Source organism: Myotis davidii, unplaced genomic scaffold (assembly GCF_000327345.1).
Source record: "Myotis davidii unplaced genomic scaffold, ASM32734v1 scaffold274, whole genome shotgun sequence".
In the NCBI taxonomy this organism is placed as follows: Eukaryota; Metazoa; Chordata; class Mammalia; order Chiroptera; family Vespertilionidae; genus Myotis; species Myotis davidii.
This window is the reverse complement of record NW_006285613.1, coordinates 1,005,805-1,021,747: the sequence shown is the minus strand read 5'-3', so window position 1 is coordinate 1,021,747 and position 15,943 is coordinate 1,005,805. Positions and strand designations below refer to the sequence as shown.

At 36.6% G+C, this 15,943-nt stretch overlaps 1 protein-coding gene across 7 annotated transcripts in view; it reads left to right on the top strand.

Annotated features, from left to right (window-relative positions):
* Positions 1–15,943, top strand: part of LMO7 (LIM domain 7) — a 217,449-nt gene that overhangs the window by 194,371 nt on the left and 7,135 nt on the right. For 5 of the 7 annotated variants that reach the window (XM_006756351.2, XM_006756356.2, XM_006756355.2 and 2 more), the window contains 11 exons: positions 1,430–1,544; positions 2,557–2,718; positions 3,628–3,815; positions 4,956–5,016; positions 6,702–6,758; positions 8,646–8,671; positions 8,883–8,987; positions 10,524–10,616; positions 10,991–11,451; positions 12,326–12,391; positions 14,474–14,526. In XM_006756351.2, coding sequence (XP_006756414.1) covers positions 1,430–1,544; positions 2,557–2,718; positions 3,628–3,815; positions 4,956–5,016; positions 6,702–6,758; positions 8,646–8,671; positions 8,883–8,987; positions 10,524–10,616; positions 10,991–11,451; positions 12,326–12,391; positions 14,474–14,526 — 1,387 coding nt within the window. The remainder of the gene's footprint in view (positions 1–1,429; positions 1,545–2,556; positions 2,719–3,627; positions 3,816–4,955; positions 5,017–6,701; positions 6,759–8,645; positions 8,672–8,882; positions 8,988–10,523; positions 10,617–10,990; positions 11,452–12,325; positions 12,392–14,473; positions 14,527–15,943) is intronic. The other 2 variants (XM_006756358.2, XM_006756357.2) reach the window with 1 other exon arrangement.

The window sequence follows — 15,943 nt, the reverse complement described above, 5'->3', positions numbered from 1 at the left end:
GCTAAACTTCATGTCTGCTGTGTACCCAAAACAAAGCATGCAAATGATGAAGTGTAGTTAAATTTCCACAGGCATAGGATACTGTAAAACTTAAAATGTTTGCTTTAGAAGATGGCTTTAAGGAAGTCTATGCAACTTAGAATTTGTTGCTGTGTAGTATAATGATGGACACAGAAATAAAATTCTATCCATTGTCGAAGTGGCTCTTGAGCTAATGTCACTTCAAGGAAGTGGTGGCCTGCAGCTCAGGGTGTCTCAATAGGGGGTGTTTGGCATCTTACTGCTGGTTCCTCGGAGATCACATAGTTCAGCATCTTGCAGCTGTCTAGCAGCTCTGTCTTCATGTGGCAGTGGGGCAAGCAGAAATGCCCTGCCAAATTTCAAATGCTCTTTAGGGGTGGTACCTGTCCTAGATAAGCATGCTGCTGGTCGCTGAATTATGTGTCTGTAAACCCCTTGAAATGATTCAGCTAAATTCAATGTTGGAAGTTTTTTTTTTTTTTTATAAGCATAATGACATTTTCAAAATAAATTATTTACATATTTGTTTGCATTTTCAAAACTGACATTTTATTGAATTTGACATATAACACTGTAAATTTAATGTGTACAACATGTTAATTTGATACATTTATATCTGTATAAATGTAGTGTTAATTAGCACTTCTATCACATTACATAATTACTCTTTCTCTTTAGAGGTTAGACTCATTAAGTTCTATTCTCTAACAAGTGTGATGATTTTTAATACAATATGTTGTCTATGTTCACTTTACTGTGCATTATATCTCTAGGGCTTATTAACTACTTTGTGTAAGTGCGTATCCTTAACGACATCTGTCCTATCCTTCCCAACTCCATCTCCTGGTAAACACCATTTTCTATTTTTACAAGTTGGGCGTTTTTATATTTCACACATACATGGTATCATACAGTACTTGTCTTTCTCTGCATGACTTATCTCACTTAGCACCGTACACTCAGGTTCATCCATGTTGTTGCAAACGGCAGAATGTTCCTTTTCTCAGGACTTAAGAATATTCCATTACACACACACACACACACACACACACACACATTTTCTCACTCAACTGCATTCCTGGGTATAAACAAATAGTCTTTACATTAGACCCAATTATATGGTGAGCAAAAGCATAAGCTTTATCAATGGCCAACTGATTTATTATATTAATGTGAAGAAAAACATCTGTTGATATAAATTTCCCCTAATTTAGAAGAAAAATAATAAACTTGGTAATATTTATATAAATAAAGGTTTTTCCAAACCCAGGAAAAAGAATGAAGCTCCCAGTTGACCATGAAATAATTGAAGTGTCCCTTGCCTGCAGCCTCCCTTCTTTCATGGATAGACTTTCCTCCACGTGGGTGCCAGGGACACCTGATCACACCGTTTCATGTTTGTTTTCAGGATCAGTTCAGTGATATGAGAATCAGCATAAACCAGACGCCTGGGAACGGCCTTGACTTTGGGTTTACAGTAAAATGGGATATTTCTGGGATCTTCATAGCATCAGTCGAAGCAGGTAATTTATAGATTTTGCTTTACTGAAATTTCTTCTCCTTTGCTACCCTATGCTGTCCCCCCAACCCCCAGACATTGGTTTATTTGATACAGGAGAGCACACATGTGGAAAATGCACAGTAAAGCGAGAAGATACATTCTTTTCCCTGAGACTGATAGTTGAGTTACAAACTACATGTTGTTTGTTCTCCTTGCTTAACTAATTGTAGTTTTGAAGAGTCTTATTTTTGTGACTTTTACAGAATTTATTTGTCAAAATGTTAGGCTTAATATTTGAAAATGCTAATAGAACCCAATCATCTGTGTATGTAGTAGATCTCTCTGTGCTGTATAATTAAATGGTGTTTTCTGAGCATCCTAATACAAGTAGGGCCTATGGAGACCTCAGGATGCTCTGGGACTTTTATGAAAGGATTGCCCCACCCCCACCCAGGACTATGCCAAGTCAAGCCCTGGACTCTTACCACAGGGCCTAACATTAAAAAGGAAACTATGGTATTTAAGAGGAGTTCCTCATTTGCATATTTTAACTACATAAAATTGCATGCTAAATTGCTTTTCCTTTGAAATTTCAAGACTTCTCCAATGAGATAATGGTAAGTAGTAATTTTAATCAGTTTTAAGTGGCCCTCTTTTCTTCTGTTCCAAAATACATTTGGATTTGGAAGCTCAACTAAAATGCAGTTTATTACACATTTAAAATTTTAAAATAAACACTTTCTCTTTTCTTAGGAGGTTAATAAAATTTTTTTTTGAACAGATGAACTTATCATTTGTCCTTTAGATGTTAATGAAGATGACATATACTATATAATAAAATATGCCTCTGGTGCTTTGTGTATTGTTGATACTCAAATGTTTGATAACTAAGAAATTTTGTGACTCCCTTTCACCTAAAAAATTATGAGAAATGGTTAGTTGAGGTTAAAAAGTCATTTATTCTTTAATTTAAATAATCAATGACTGTAGGACCTGTTTATTTTTAAATTGGTTGTATATTTTGCTCTATTTAGGTAGCCCAGCAGAATTTTCTCAGCTACAGGTAGATGATGAAATTATTGCCATCAACAATACCAAGTTTTCATATAAGGACACAAAAGAGTGGGAAGAAACCATGGCTAATGCTCAAGAAACTGGAAACCTAGTAATGGATATTAGGCGGTATGGAAAGTCTGGTGAGTTGGTTTATCATTGTGTCTGGCTTTTTAAATTGGGAACTGGTCTTTGGCAAGTGGTTATAACAACTTGCTTCAATAACAATTTTTTCTTTTAGTTTTTTGAATTTTTTGCTTAAAGGTATTTTTTTTGGTTATGTCAAGACAAATCATGAGTAATACTTCCTTGAATAGTCTGTCTGAAAACTTTTCACTAGCAAATTTACTGAATTCTACATTATTTAGTGACTGACTTATATGCTTGGCTGACTTTGAATGCATATATCAACTGAAGATTATTGTTTCTTAAAAATTCGTTCAAATATCTCTCTCATGTTTTTTGAAGGCTATTGTAATTGTATCTGCATTGGGGAGTCATGTAATTATGTTGAGTATTAAGAATTAGACTACGACTCGACTTTCTCTACAGCACCAAAACTGTAACTGGTGTAAGAGAGAACATAGTAGGCCATATTCCCGTTGTTTATTCTCAGGAAACCTTCAAAATACATTCCATTATTACATTTCTTAGTTATAGAAATGAAATGGGGATGGCCTTTCATTCTCAAGAAACTCAAAATATACACTTCATTATTGTGTTTCTTAAGTTACAGAAGTTAGATGGGAATGGATATTCAACCACCACAGACCTACCAACTTTTGATATAAAAAAACTAATTTCCAGTTCCTGGTTTACAGAAAGATTCAGCAAATTTGCTAGTCTTTTCATTATTAACATGATCTAACCCTTGTGTTTTTGGAAGGTGGTCTCTTGGTAAAAATCCTTAAACTTTTCATTTCTTTCACACACTGCCTGATTTGTTTGTCTATCTTGTGTATGTGCATATTGTATGTGTGCATTCAGTAACTTTGTTCTTTCCACTTCAACATTTATGTGTACTCATTTCTTGATCTTCACGTGCCAATCAGATTGGGGCAAAGACCAGCCTTCCCTGCCATTTATACGGCATAAAACCCTCAATCTCACCAGTATGGCTACCAAAATTATAGGTTCACCTGAAACAAAGTGGATTGATGCAACTTCTGGAATTTACAACTCAGACAGATCTTCAAATCTATCAATAATGACTGATTTCTCAGAAAGCCTTCAGAATTCTGTAAGTATTTTGAGGAGGAATATTTGTTTAGAGCAAAGCAACTGTAGGAAATGTGTGTTGGGGGAGAAGAATTTATTTTGTCTGGACAATTTTGATGCTACTTTAAAAACCGCATAATTAAATAGGATCATTTATAGTAATGAGAGTAAAATGTATTTTTAAACATCATGAGCATTACTCATTAACAATTAGAGTAATAATGAGTTATATAATGGTAAAATCAAAAGATCCCATACTGGTGTTTTGCAGGTGTTTCTTACCAATCTTTCATCATTATACCCATTTCTCAGATCTTTGTGAATGTGAAGTATTAATTATGTAAAATTATATACTATGGCTTTTCTATGCTTTCTTTGGTCTTTACTGGTAAAATAAGTATAGTAATTGTGTGCAATTTAAAACCCCATGAAGTATTTTTAATCTTGAGTAGGTGAATTTGGTGGGTAGACTTATATATGTGGTTAAAAGATACCCTGTTACATTAATTGATTAAAATAATTATAATGTAGAAAGTTTTCTAAGTATCAGAGGAATACTTAGATTTAAACATTCAAATAAATGTTTATATTGACTCCCTAGATATATTGTTGTTATCCTATGATACCCTCTTTTATCTAATAAGGAGGTCCTGCTACATCGTGTAAGACAAGTATAAATGTTAGAGAATCCTATATAACTATGTTGCTTACTCATAAATATAAGCCAAATGGACTAATCATTATTTGTTTCTTAGAAAATTAATGACTGATTGAACTTAAAGCCATCCATGCTTGCAGCTGGTCATTAATCCTTCCACAAATTTTAAAGAGTAAAAAAAAAAAGTAACTATTACAGTGGAGCCTTGACTTACGAGTGTCCCGACTAACAAGTTTTTTGAGATACTAGCTGTCTCTCCGCCTAGTTTTTGCATTGAGTTGGTAGAGTAATTTGAGTTAACGAGCTCCTTAACGAGCTCGGTCTCAGAACGAATTAAACTCGTAAGTCAAGGCCCCACTGTATATGTAAAAGGCTATAAAGAATACATTAATATCCTCAACAATTCATTTGACTAAAAGATATTTGCATTAACAGGAAGTACATTATTTAAGCCAAAGTCCAATCGGAGAGAATGTTGTTAACTGGCATTTGTATTCCTTCCAGAATACCGAGTCCAAGGAAATCAATGGGATTCGTGATGAAAGCAGTACTTTTGAATTAAAAGGTAAACACCACCATTATAACTTACATTTATAGGGTAAGAAAAGTCATAGCACCACAGTTCTGTTAATATAAACATTAATACCTGTGAGTGAAAGAAAAACTGATCCACTGCAAGTTGAAACTAAAAGGTTAGCACCCAGATCGGATTGCAGCCATGTGGAAGGGCTCTCTCTGGGCTCCCGTGTAGAATGGTGCAGGCACTGCAAACAAAGCTTTGGCAGCATGTCCAGGAGCTTTGAGTGCCTGTGTGCCTGAGCCAATGAAGAAAGACTGGTTTGCCCAGGCCATCAGCCTTCTTGCTATGGGATGCTGCCAAAGGGAATCTTGGTTAAATACAAAACGATGAATGAGGTTTCCTTTCTCCCTTTAGTGTTCTGAAAGGGACAAGCTTGGAGGCGGCTAGTATTAATAGGGAAATGCCAAGGGCAATAACAGTTGTTAGCAAAAGTACCCATTTGTAATAAAAAAGCAGGCATAGTATCGAGGATAATTTTGCTTTATGAAGTTATCATTCTCTTCCTCCTTCTGTTGGCTTATAAATAATTTAGCTACCACATGTTTCCATAGGCATACAAAAGAAATAGGCCGGGAAAGCGACCCACAGAAGATGCAATTTCTTTTAACATGAAACTAGACTGCCAGGAATCGGGCTGGGTTTTCTCAGCAGGCTGGTGGCTTTGAATCTGCATTTGCCAGTTCATAGTCCAATGTCAAAGCCAAACTAAGTTTATAAATTTCCCTCTCCTTATTGATATTTATCTTTGTACTTAGTTTCTGACCATCAGAAGTGACTGTGTTTTGTTTGATACTGCATTCTTTATCAAAGGAGTTTTTAAAGCATGGCTTATTTTTCTTCATGATCTTAAATATAAGACATCGGGTCCTGTTCTGCCAGTGACTCAGGCAAAGCAAACTGATAAGACACTTAACTCCTTAGTGACTGTGGCACTACACAGGTCTGTCATTTCAGTTTTTTCTTTAGATAAGTAAACAACAATGAGTATCAAGTAATAATTGCATTTATATTTTATGAATATATTGAAGTGTGATAATCTTTTGCCATAATCTCACGAGAGACCTATAGGAGAAGTCAGAATTTTTTCTTTTTCTTTCTATTTGACAGGACTCCATTGTTTTACTTAAAGTTGGAGGCTGAAAGATCTTGAAAATGAGGGCAAAGTATTCTAGTTAGAAGAATGGTTTAGGTTTAGCACTTGCTTTTATTTTCTCTTTCTCTGGTTATTATTTATTTTCTTGTCCTCTTCCCCATTATTCTTTAGTTTCTATTTTATTCACCTGTATTGTGAAGACTCTTAGTTACAAACAATTTCCTTGTACTAGAAGAGATTTTTTTACTGACCTAAGCAAAAATATTTAATTTCCACTTTCCTGAAGCTGTTTTGACTTTTGTGAAATTAGACTGCTTATCTGCTATAATTTATTAATCAAAATGTTAGTTCCTTTTACTAATTTGAATATAGCATAGACTACTAAAAATATGTGTGTCTCTGTGCATTGAAGTAATACATATCTTCTGTGGCTATCAGTTTTGTCATTTTATTATTAAAAATAATATTGCTATAGATGAGAAATATATATAGCAAGTATCATTTAGTTTTCCAGTGGTGAGAAATTAAAATGAATGACATCTTATTGATTTTTTTTTGTTTTGTATTTTTCAACTAGCATCTGAACCTATTTCTTTGAAAAACTTAAAAAGGCGATCACAATTTTTTGAACAAGGTAAACCACCAAGCTAACAATTCATGCATTTTCATGGAATTGTTCCCACCCTCCGCCTTTCCTGATGGTCTGTGGTGCTGGGCACTGAGCCTCTTCGGTTTGGCTGTCATCGTGACCAACGACATAACCCATTTCCATTCTTTCCCCAGGGTCATCAGGCTTTTCTTACAGCTCATGGGTCTACCTCTGTGGTAATGGGTCTTTGCGTGTCCTTTGCACCTCTGAAGTTTCTTTTTTCTTTTTTAATTAAAAAATTGAGATGCTATTAAACACACACTTTTTCCCCCACTGGGTGACAGTAAGAAATGAGGCATTTTATTTAAGCCTTACTACTTCCTACAAATTGCATAATCTTAGATTACACCAACATATCATTGGCTAACTTTCCAAAGACCTCTGCTTTTTGGTTCTGGAAAATGTTCCCAATAAAAAAGCAGAGTTGTTTATTATTATTATTGGGATGGCGGCTTTGGAGTATTGATAGTACTGCTCTGTTGACTTAGAAGTAAATTAAAAGTAAATAAATTTTGGTGACATTTGTGAACAAGTGAATTTTGAGGTTCTCTGTGTTGGTGTAGTTGGGCAATGCTCCCTTACGATGTGCTATGCATGTGGCATCTTCTTCCCTCTCACGTTTGCCTGATGCTCTGTCTCATGAATGCAGTTTGAGCTCTGTGTTGCACCGTCAAGAACTTAAAAGTAATATCCAAACATTTGAGATGCAGTGGCACGGTCAGTGGGGAGTGTGTGCTGTTGGTGTCTAAAATGTTATGGTTTCTTACTTTTAAGATTATCAAAGATTTACAAACTTGCCTTGTAACACGATGTTTACTGGACTTTTATATTTTGTCAATCTCCTACTAGTCTTCCTTTGTTGAATTACGATCTCTTGACCACATATAGAAATAGTTCACTAGCTATGCATGTGCAAGGTTTACTTGTGTCAGTATTCTTAGTGGTTTCGATATATTTTTATTAAACTTCTGTTTTTCCCTGGTAATTTAATTAATGCAGTATGATACTTCTAGCTCAGATTGACTAAAATAAAGCAAATCTTTTTCTTCTTTATCCTAATTTTTACTCACTTTTCTTCAGCAGGCTATTTTAGGGAAGAGTATTTTCCTAAGTCTCAAAACAGTTTTCTTAAAAATATAATTGTGTAAGTGAATAATTTATTTGACAGCTGAGGTTTCAGGAAAATTTAAAGGTACTATATGATACATATTTTATGAAATTTGCTTACTTGTTTGTATTCATTGTACTACAGACACACACTTATGTAGACCCCCCCAAGACTAAATAGAGTAACACTGTGAAAAAGTAAAAGAATAACACTATGCCATACATATGAAGTTTGAATATTTATGTTTCAAATAATAGTAGAGGAAAAAGAAAGGTTTCTTGAACATGTTTGTTGCGATGGCTTATTTAAGAAAAGTAGCTTAGAGTTCTCACATTGTAATTGAATAGTGCAAGTAAAAATTAGATTTGGTAGATATTGTAACATTTGAAATTCTTTTTTTAAGTAGGCCAAACTATAAGATAGCATCCCAGTCTATTAATAAACAAACCCTCTAACTTATTCATAAATACACCATTGATCCAGCGCTTGTACCTAGAATTGGTTGTACTCTTAGCACCCATAGTTGACCCTTTCTTCTTTCCTTTTTCTTTTAAACTGACTTTGAATTTGGAAGATGGATAACAAACAGATGGAATTTAAGAGGAAAAGAAGGATTTACTCCTGTTGTTTAAAAAACAATGATGTCACTTAGTATACTGGCATAGAAACAGCTAGTGACATAACTCTCTGAAAGGAATTATTTCGTAGAAATGAAAAGCCTTATACTGTGTTTTTTTCTTCCTTACCCACATGCTGCCATACAGGAAGCTCTGATTCTGTGGTTCCGGATGTAAGTAGCATTCACTTGTTTTTGGAATAAATAAGGTGACCCAGTCTCTTTAAGTTGAAACGACCTATTTTGAAATATAAAGCCAACTGTCCTTTAGTAGAGCTTAGACACAGGGTGATATGAATAACTTATGTATGCAAATATGCTTCCATAGGTGACTTAATGATGTAACATATTCTTTGTTTGCACCTCTTCTCTCGTAACTGGTTAGCTTCCAGTTCCAACTATCAGTGCCCCGAGTCGCTGGGCGTGGGATCAAGAGGAGGAGCGAAAGCGGCAGGAGAGGTGGCAGAAGGAGCAGGACCGCCTGCTGCAGGTAGAGCAGAATAACATGGAGCAACAGGAAGTAGGCCTGTTGTTACTGTAAATGCCACTAGTACTGAGAAGCAAATTAAAAAAGAAATTCACCTGCCCCATGTGGCTCAGTGTCGACCTATGAATCAGGAGGTCATGGTTTGATTCCTGGTCAGTACTTATTTCATTTAGTACAATACTTTTAAGATCCATCCATACTGTTGCAAATGGTAATATTCTATCCTTTCTTATAGCTGAGTAGTATTCAAGTAAATATATGTTCACATCTTCTTTATCAAATCATCCCTCGAAGGACACTTAGGTTGTTTCCATGTTTTGGCCATAGGTTGTGGGCTAGATTCATATGCCAGGGTTGTGGGCTAGATTCTCAGTGGGGGGTGTGCAGGAGGCAGCCAGTCAGTGATTCTCTCTCATTATTGATGTTTCTCTCTCTCCCCCTCTTCCTTCCTCTCTGAAATAAAAAAACCCAACAAACCAGTAACCTGATAATTAACAAATATTTTGATAGGTAGTGCATTTTGTATTAACATACAATTATTTTTTTATATTAAAAATAATTTTCTATTAAAATGCAAAGACAGTTACCTTTCATTTGACGATTTCCAGAATCCTCCTTTTAAAATCATTTATTGACCCTTGTGTTTATTTTTAGAAAATATGAGGCGCTCTAGTTTGGATTTCTTTTTTTTCAATGTACTATTTTTTAAATTAAATTTATTTGGGTGACAGTGGTCAATAACATTTTATAATTTTTGTGCGTACAGTTCTATAACACATCATCTGTATATTCCATTGTGTACTCACCACCCAAAGTCTGGTCTCTTTCCATCACCATATATTTGGCCTCCTTTACTCTCTTCCTCCTCCTCCCATCCCTTTCCTCTCTGTTAACCACCATTCTGTTGTCTGTGTCTATGAGTTTGTATCTTTTGTTTGTTTGTTGTTTTCTGTTTTATATCCCACATATGGGTGAAACCATATGGTTCTTGTCCTTTTCTTTCTGACTTATTTCATTTAGTACAATACTCTTAAGATCCATCCATACTGTTGCAAATGGTAATATTCTATCCTTTCTTATAGCTGAGTAGTATTCAAGTAAATATATGTTCACATCTTCTTTATCAAATCATCCCTCGAAGGACACTTAGGTTGTTTCCATGTTTTGGCCATAGTGTATAATGCTGCAGTGAACCTAAGATTCTTGTATGAGTAGGAGGCTTTGTGAGGCTTACTGATGGTTTATTGCAGAGAAATTCAGTCCCCCTTACAGTTAGCTTTAGGGGCTTTAATGAATTACAACCATGGTAAAGGGTGCATTTGGGTATAATTCTGAATGTCTACCCTTTCCCAGCACCTGCATTTTACTTCAATCTAAGGTATTTTCTATTTTGAGGACTAAAATCTGATTGGTTAAAATAAATATCTCTGTCTTTAAAGATTGAGGTGAAAGGCGGGCCTAACAAAACTGCTAATGAAAAAGATTAACATCAGGCTAGTAATTAGCTAATTAGTCAATATGCTATCATTTTTTTTATAGGAAAAATACCAACGTGAGCAGGAGAAACTAAGGGAAGAGTGGCAAAGAGCTCAGCAGGAGGCTGAGAGAGAGAATGACAAGTTCTTGAATGAGGTAATGTTAGAACATGTTCTTCCTTCTCTGTCTTGATGAAATCTGCTGAAAAATGGAAGACTGTCCATTTCACTTGGCTTTTGTCATACACTCGCCAACGTAGCTCTTTGAAAAATACAATGAGCTCTGATTTATCAGAACTTTGCTTTGATGTTTCAACATTTCTCCTAGTTTCTCTACTCAATAATTAAATTATTTTATCTACAGACTCTAGGTGTATCTTCTTCTAAGTTACATCTCCATCACCCACGTGTGGCTTTGTTAGTGATAAAATTTAACATCATTTCAATAGAATTCTGGGCCAACTACAATAGATATAATAAAAAACTGAATATAGACATATCTTAATCAAATTTCACCCCCTGGTTGTGCAGGAGCTGATGGTCCTGAACTCAAACATAGCTCTGACCACACGGGAGCCCACTCTTGCCACCTTGGAAGCCACCTGGGATGAAGGGTCCAAGTCTTCTGACAGGGAAGGAACCCGAGCAGGAGAAGAGGAGAGGAGACAGTGGCACGAGGAAGGGATGATTGAGGACCAAAGAAAGAAGCTGCAGGAACAACTCACTATTGAGAAAGAGAGGGATCTGAAGAAGCAACAATATGAGGAAGAGCAGGAGGAGATGCGGCGTCAGGCTGAGGCTGAGGAGCAGAAACGCTACGCAGAGGAGCAGAAGCGCCAGGCAGAGGCGCAGAAGCGCCAGGCCGAGGAGCAGAAGCGCCAGACCGAGGAGCAGAAGCGCCAGGCAGAGGCGCAGAAGCGTCGCACAGAAGAACAGATGCACCAGGCAGAGAGAGAGAGAGAGACGTCAGTCAGAATATACCAGTATAGAAGGTCTGTTCCCTTGCCAATGGGTACATGTGATTTTCAATTGGCTTGGCTTAGCTGTGCCCATCCTCACTTCGAAGGCACCTAATTGGTTTTCCTGCTCCCTACCATCCATTCTCTACACACACAGCCAGAGTGAACGCATCCCATTGTAAATCTGAGCCTATCACCTTACTTTCCTGCTCAGTGTCTCCAAATGGCTTCCCTCACATTAGAATACCACCTGCACTCCTCCCCGGGCCTTCAAAGGCTTGTATGAAGTGTCTTGGCCCTTTGGTCTACCTACCTTCCTCTGACTTCCCCTCACTTGGTGTGTCATAGCTGCACTATCATCCCTTTCCTATCTGGAGAATGCACAATGTATTCTGCCCCTTGGATTTTTGCATTTTCTAGTTCCTGTGCCTGGAGAAGTGTTCCCTCACATGTTTGTTGTCTTCCTCATTTTGTTTAAGTCTCTGATGCAATGTCACCTTCTCAGACTTTCTAAAATGCTTCATCTAAGAAACATGGCTCTCCCTACCCCTTCCTCCATGTGCTCTTCTCTGCTTTATAATATGCATTTATTTGCTTGTGGTTGGCCTGCATGCCCCTTTAAAATGTAAAGCATTAGGAGGCCAATAAGTTTGTTTTGTTTCCCTAGAACCCTACTGAGTCCTAGCAGGCACACAGCATGTATTTGTGGAATGAATTGCAAATGTCTGTTGGTAGCTGTAGGTCTGTTTTCTTCAATGATTGATTGAAATACTTCTGTGTGTTTAGTTTTCAAACAAGAGGGCATTCTCATATAGGTGCTAGAATAACATAATTTTGTTATCTATTTCTTAAACCCAGGGAAGGCATCAAAGTTTTATTTTTATCATAAAACTTTTCCATCTTTCAGGCCTGTTGATTCCTATGATATACCAAAGGGAGAGGAAGAATCTTCAGGTTTGCTTCCTAGTGACAGGTGTGTAGAACATTTCATTGTAATTTAGTAGGAGTAATTGACTTCATATGAATTTCTGAGGGCTTGCCTAGGTGTTCTTGTAGAACTACTATAGCTCTTGATCTTTTGTGGGATGCAAAGAGAACTTGCTGGTTGGTATGTAAAACTACCCCTCAACTTAGTAACTTAATTTATGATTTTGTGGGTCAGCTTTTTGGACTGAACTCAGTTGACAGTTCTTTTAGTTGATTGCTCTCATCATGCGTCTACTACCAGTTTACTAGGTAAACTTTTTGGGAGTTGGCTGGTTGTCAGCTGGAGCAATGAGACCAACTAGGCTGTGTGCTTTCAACATGCAGCAAAGCAGTGCAGCCTTGCATACATGGTGGCTGGGGAGAGCCGAGAGAGAGAGAATTAAGGAGAATTAAGGAGAATTAAGCATGCCGGGCACCTCGCAGTCTCAGTTCTGACCTGGCACACCATTGCTTCTGCCACATTCTACTATTTCAAGTAAAGTCACAGGGCCAGCCCAAGTTCACAGAGAGGAGAAGAACTCTGCCTCTTTATGGGAGAGGCCATAATGCATGGGGAATGGGCACAGCGGGGGAATTGTGTTCATTTTTTGCAATCTACCTTAACAATTTTTTAAAAAGCGATGATAAGCCATGGCATAGGCTTGCCCAAAATGAAGTTACATGAGGACATCTGAAATGAGAAATGTGGCCCCTCTCTTAATTTGATTAGAACTACTGGTCAGTTTTGGGGGAATACAGATAGGATTTCAGCTATCTGAAAAGTTATATGTGCTTCTTCAAAATTTCCTAAAGCATTAAATTTAATGTTTTTAAATAATTTAAAAAACGAGTTCCACTTTTGAAATCATTACACAGAATAAAAATATCCAGTGTATGACCATTGATTTGTGTTTTCAGAGCTGAAATTTCTTAAGGAAGTTTTCCTTCTAGATAAGGAAAGACTCAGCTGTATAGGCAGTCAGGAGACTGACTGGGACTCAGAGTAGATAGGAAAAGAAGAGGACTATACAGGTAATGGCGGGCTGATATTTAGCAGGAAAAAGCTCTAGTGGTGAATCACCTGACTTATAATATGTGATTCTGGGTACCTGTAGATGATTAAAATATGTATATCTCCTTTTTAAAGCCATGGGCTTCTTTGTATAATTAAGTAAGCTTTAATTATATAGCTCATTACCTGGAGAAAATAATTAGATTGCAGAGATAGGAAACTTAAGGAATCCTCAAAAATATGAAAAACTTAGGCATTTGTGATGTAGCATGCCCTCAAGGAATTAAGGAGTGTGTCATAAAAAGTATTTTCTTCTATGTAAATACAAATGAAACCACTCATAAATGTTGCTAACAGTCATGTTACATTATTATATATTATCCACTATTAAATGTATACATACACACATATATCTTGTATGCATGTACATATGTAAGACAAGCATACATATGTGTGGTAACATATATCATCATTCATTTCTATTACTATTATTTGAAGTTAAAGTGCCTAGTAGAATGAGAATGAGATCAGCAAGTATTGCTATGCAGACCTACAGTTGGCGCTACAAAGTCAGGCATTTTCGAAAGTTGCTTCTGCCAGTGCACTTCAGTGCCTCTTTAGAATGCTAGGATAGCATTTGGTAAATTGCTCTTTCAGAGTAGTACCCTAGTGCCCCAAAAGTTGACTTCTTGACCCTTGGACAGTATGAAGCAAATAGGACCATCTGATGTAAGGAACCCTGATGACAAAAGCTTTGTACACCTGGTAAGACTGGGGACTGGAAGAGAGTTGAAGTACATAATTGGGTCCAATCGTAAGCTTAGTCATCATACAAGATGCAGAACATTTTCACATGATTATATATTTCTAGCATCAAGCTCTTCTCTCCTCTAGAGATGTCACTGCTTCCTGCTAGTTTGTGCAACATGAAAAATCCTTGATATAAAAATAAATGTAGTTCTCAACAGGCATAGAAAATAAATGGCTTCTTTAAAAAGTTATATTTTTGGTTCTTCATAAATATGAAAGGGATGTTGTTAATGAGACATGTGACATATACTGTGTTCTGTGTTCCAGGAATAAATCCAGGTCCACTACCGAGCTGGATGATTTCCCCACAAATAAAAATGGTAAATGTGAAGTTTTTCCAAAATTGTTTACTTATGCTATCACGCGCTACGATCAGTATGTTTAAGGTCAAGATATTTCCGGTTCATTAAGATTACATAGTTAAAATACCGAATATTCTTAGCATTTGTGTTTAAAAACAAAACTATCTTTTGCTTATTTTGGCTTTACTTTATAATGGGGGCAGTACTGGGAGCTTAAAATGGTTTTAAACAGCTAATGAAATATGTGGGAATTTTGCCAAGTGCTGCTGATAGAGGTTTGTATAGTAGATTTCATCTTGTAGCTAAAGGAATGGCACAGAAAAGTTTTCTACAGAATCCCAGAGGACTTAAAAATTGTATGTAAAGTAGAAATTGTACATTTAGCTGTCAAAAAATCCAAAATGGTAATGATTTTACTAACTTGGCAAAAACAATTTGGAACCTGATATTGTTAGTATAAAGTGCCTTTCTAGGTACACATGTAGCTGATGTTATGCAACTAAGGAAAAAAAATGAAGAAAAAGGCATCATTTTTAGCAAGGTTTGCATACCAGGCTTTGTGGAAGCAGGGCTTTGGTCAGTTATGTAAACGAATGGAGGTCCAGGTGAGGGTTGAGGTGAGCTTGAACACACCCATCTAAGTGGACAGCCACTCCTACCCGCTCCAGCCTGTTACTGCCAAGTGGGAGAATTCAAGCCTGTGATTACTGACCATTTCTATTGCAAGAGAAGTAAAACAAACAAACAAACAAACTCTGGATTTTCGTGTTATATTTTAAGCACTGACAAGGAATTTAAAAATGTAAAGCCCTCTGTGAGCCAAACCACATGTACAGGTCCAAATGGTCAGTTTGTCACTTCTTGTTGAAACTTGTAGAATGTACAGTTTTTATTAGGTTCTGTGATCACACCTTTCCTTTTCATCATTTGGTCCTAGTTAATCTTTCCAGCCTCTTTTGCTGTTGTTCCCATTAGGAACGCTCAGCTATAACCAAAGTATTCTCTCCCTCAGTTTCCAACTTATCAGATGCTTTCTGACCTGGTTCTTTTGGTCTCACCTATTTGGATTTCTAGTTTCTTCTCCCTTGAATTTGCCACTAATCACCCTGGAAATGAAGGTTTAAGTACTCCTGTCTGCCATGAAACATTGTTAACCTGCATTGGTAATTTTCTCTCCTGAACTTAAACACATGACGTGTTAGTAATGGCAAGTGTGACTCTCTGAAATTGACTCATTAGTATCTGTGGCTGGTGTTAACCTGATTATTCTGGCATGTATGTCTTCTCCCCTTAACTAAATGAATCGCAGGCAGTGGAAGTTATCAAATATTTTACTAAAAAACTTGGTTATGCCAATAAGGTACTTTTAAAATAGAAAATGTTTCATTTCAAATCTGACGAAATTGGTGAGTTGTGTGATACACAAATATCTGTA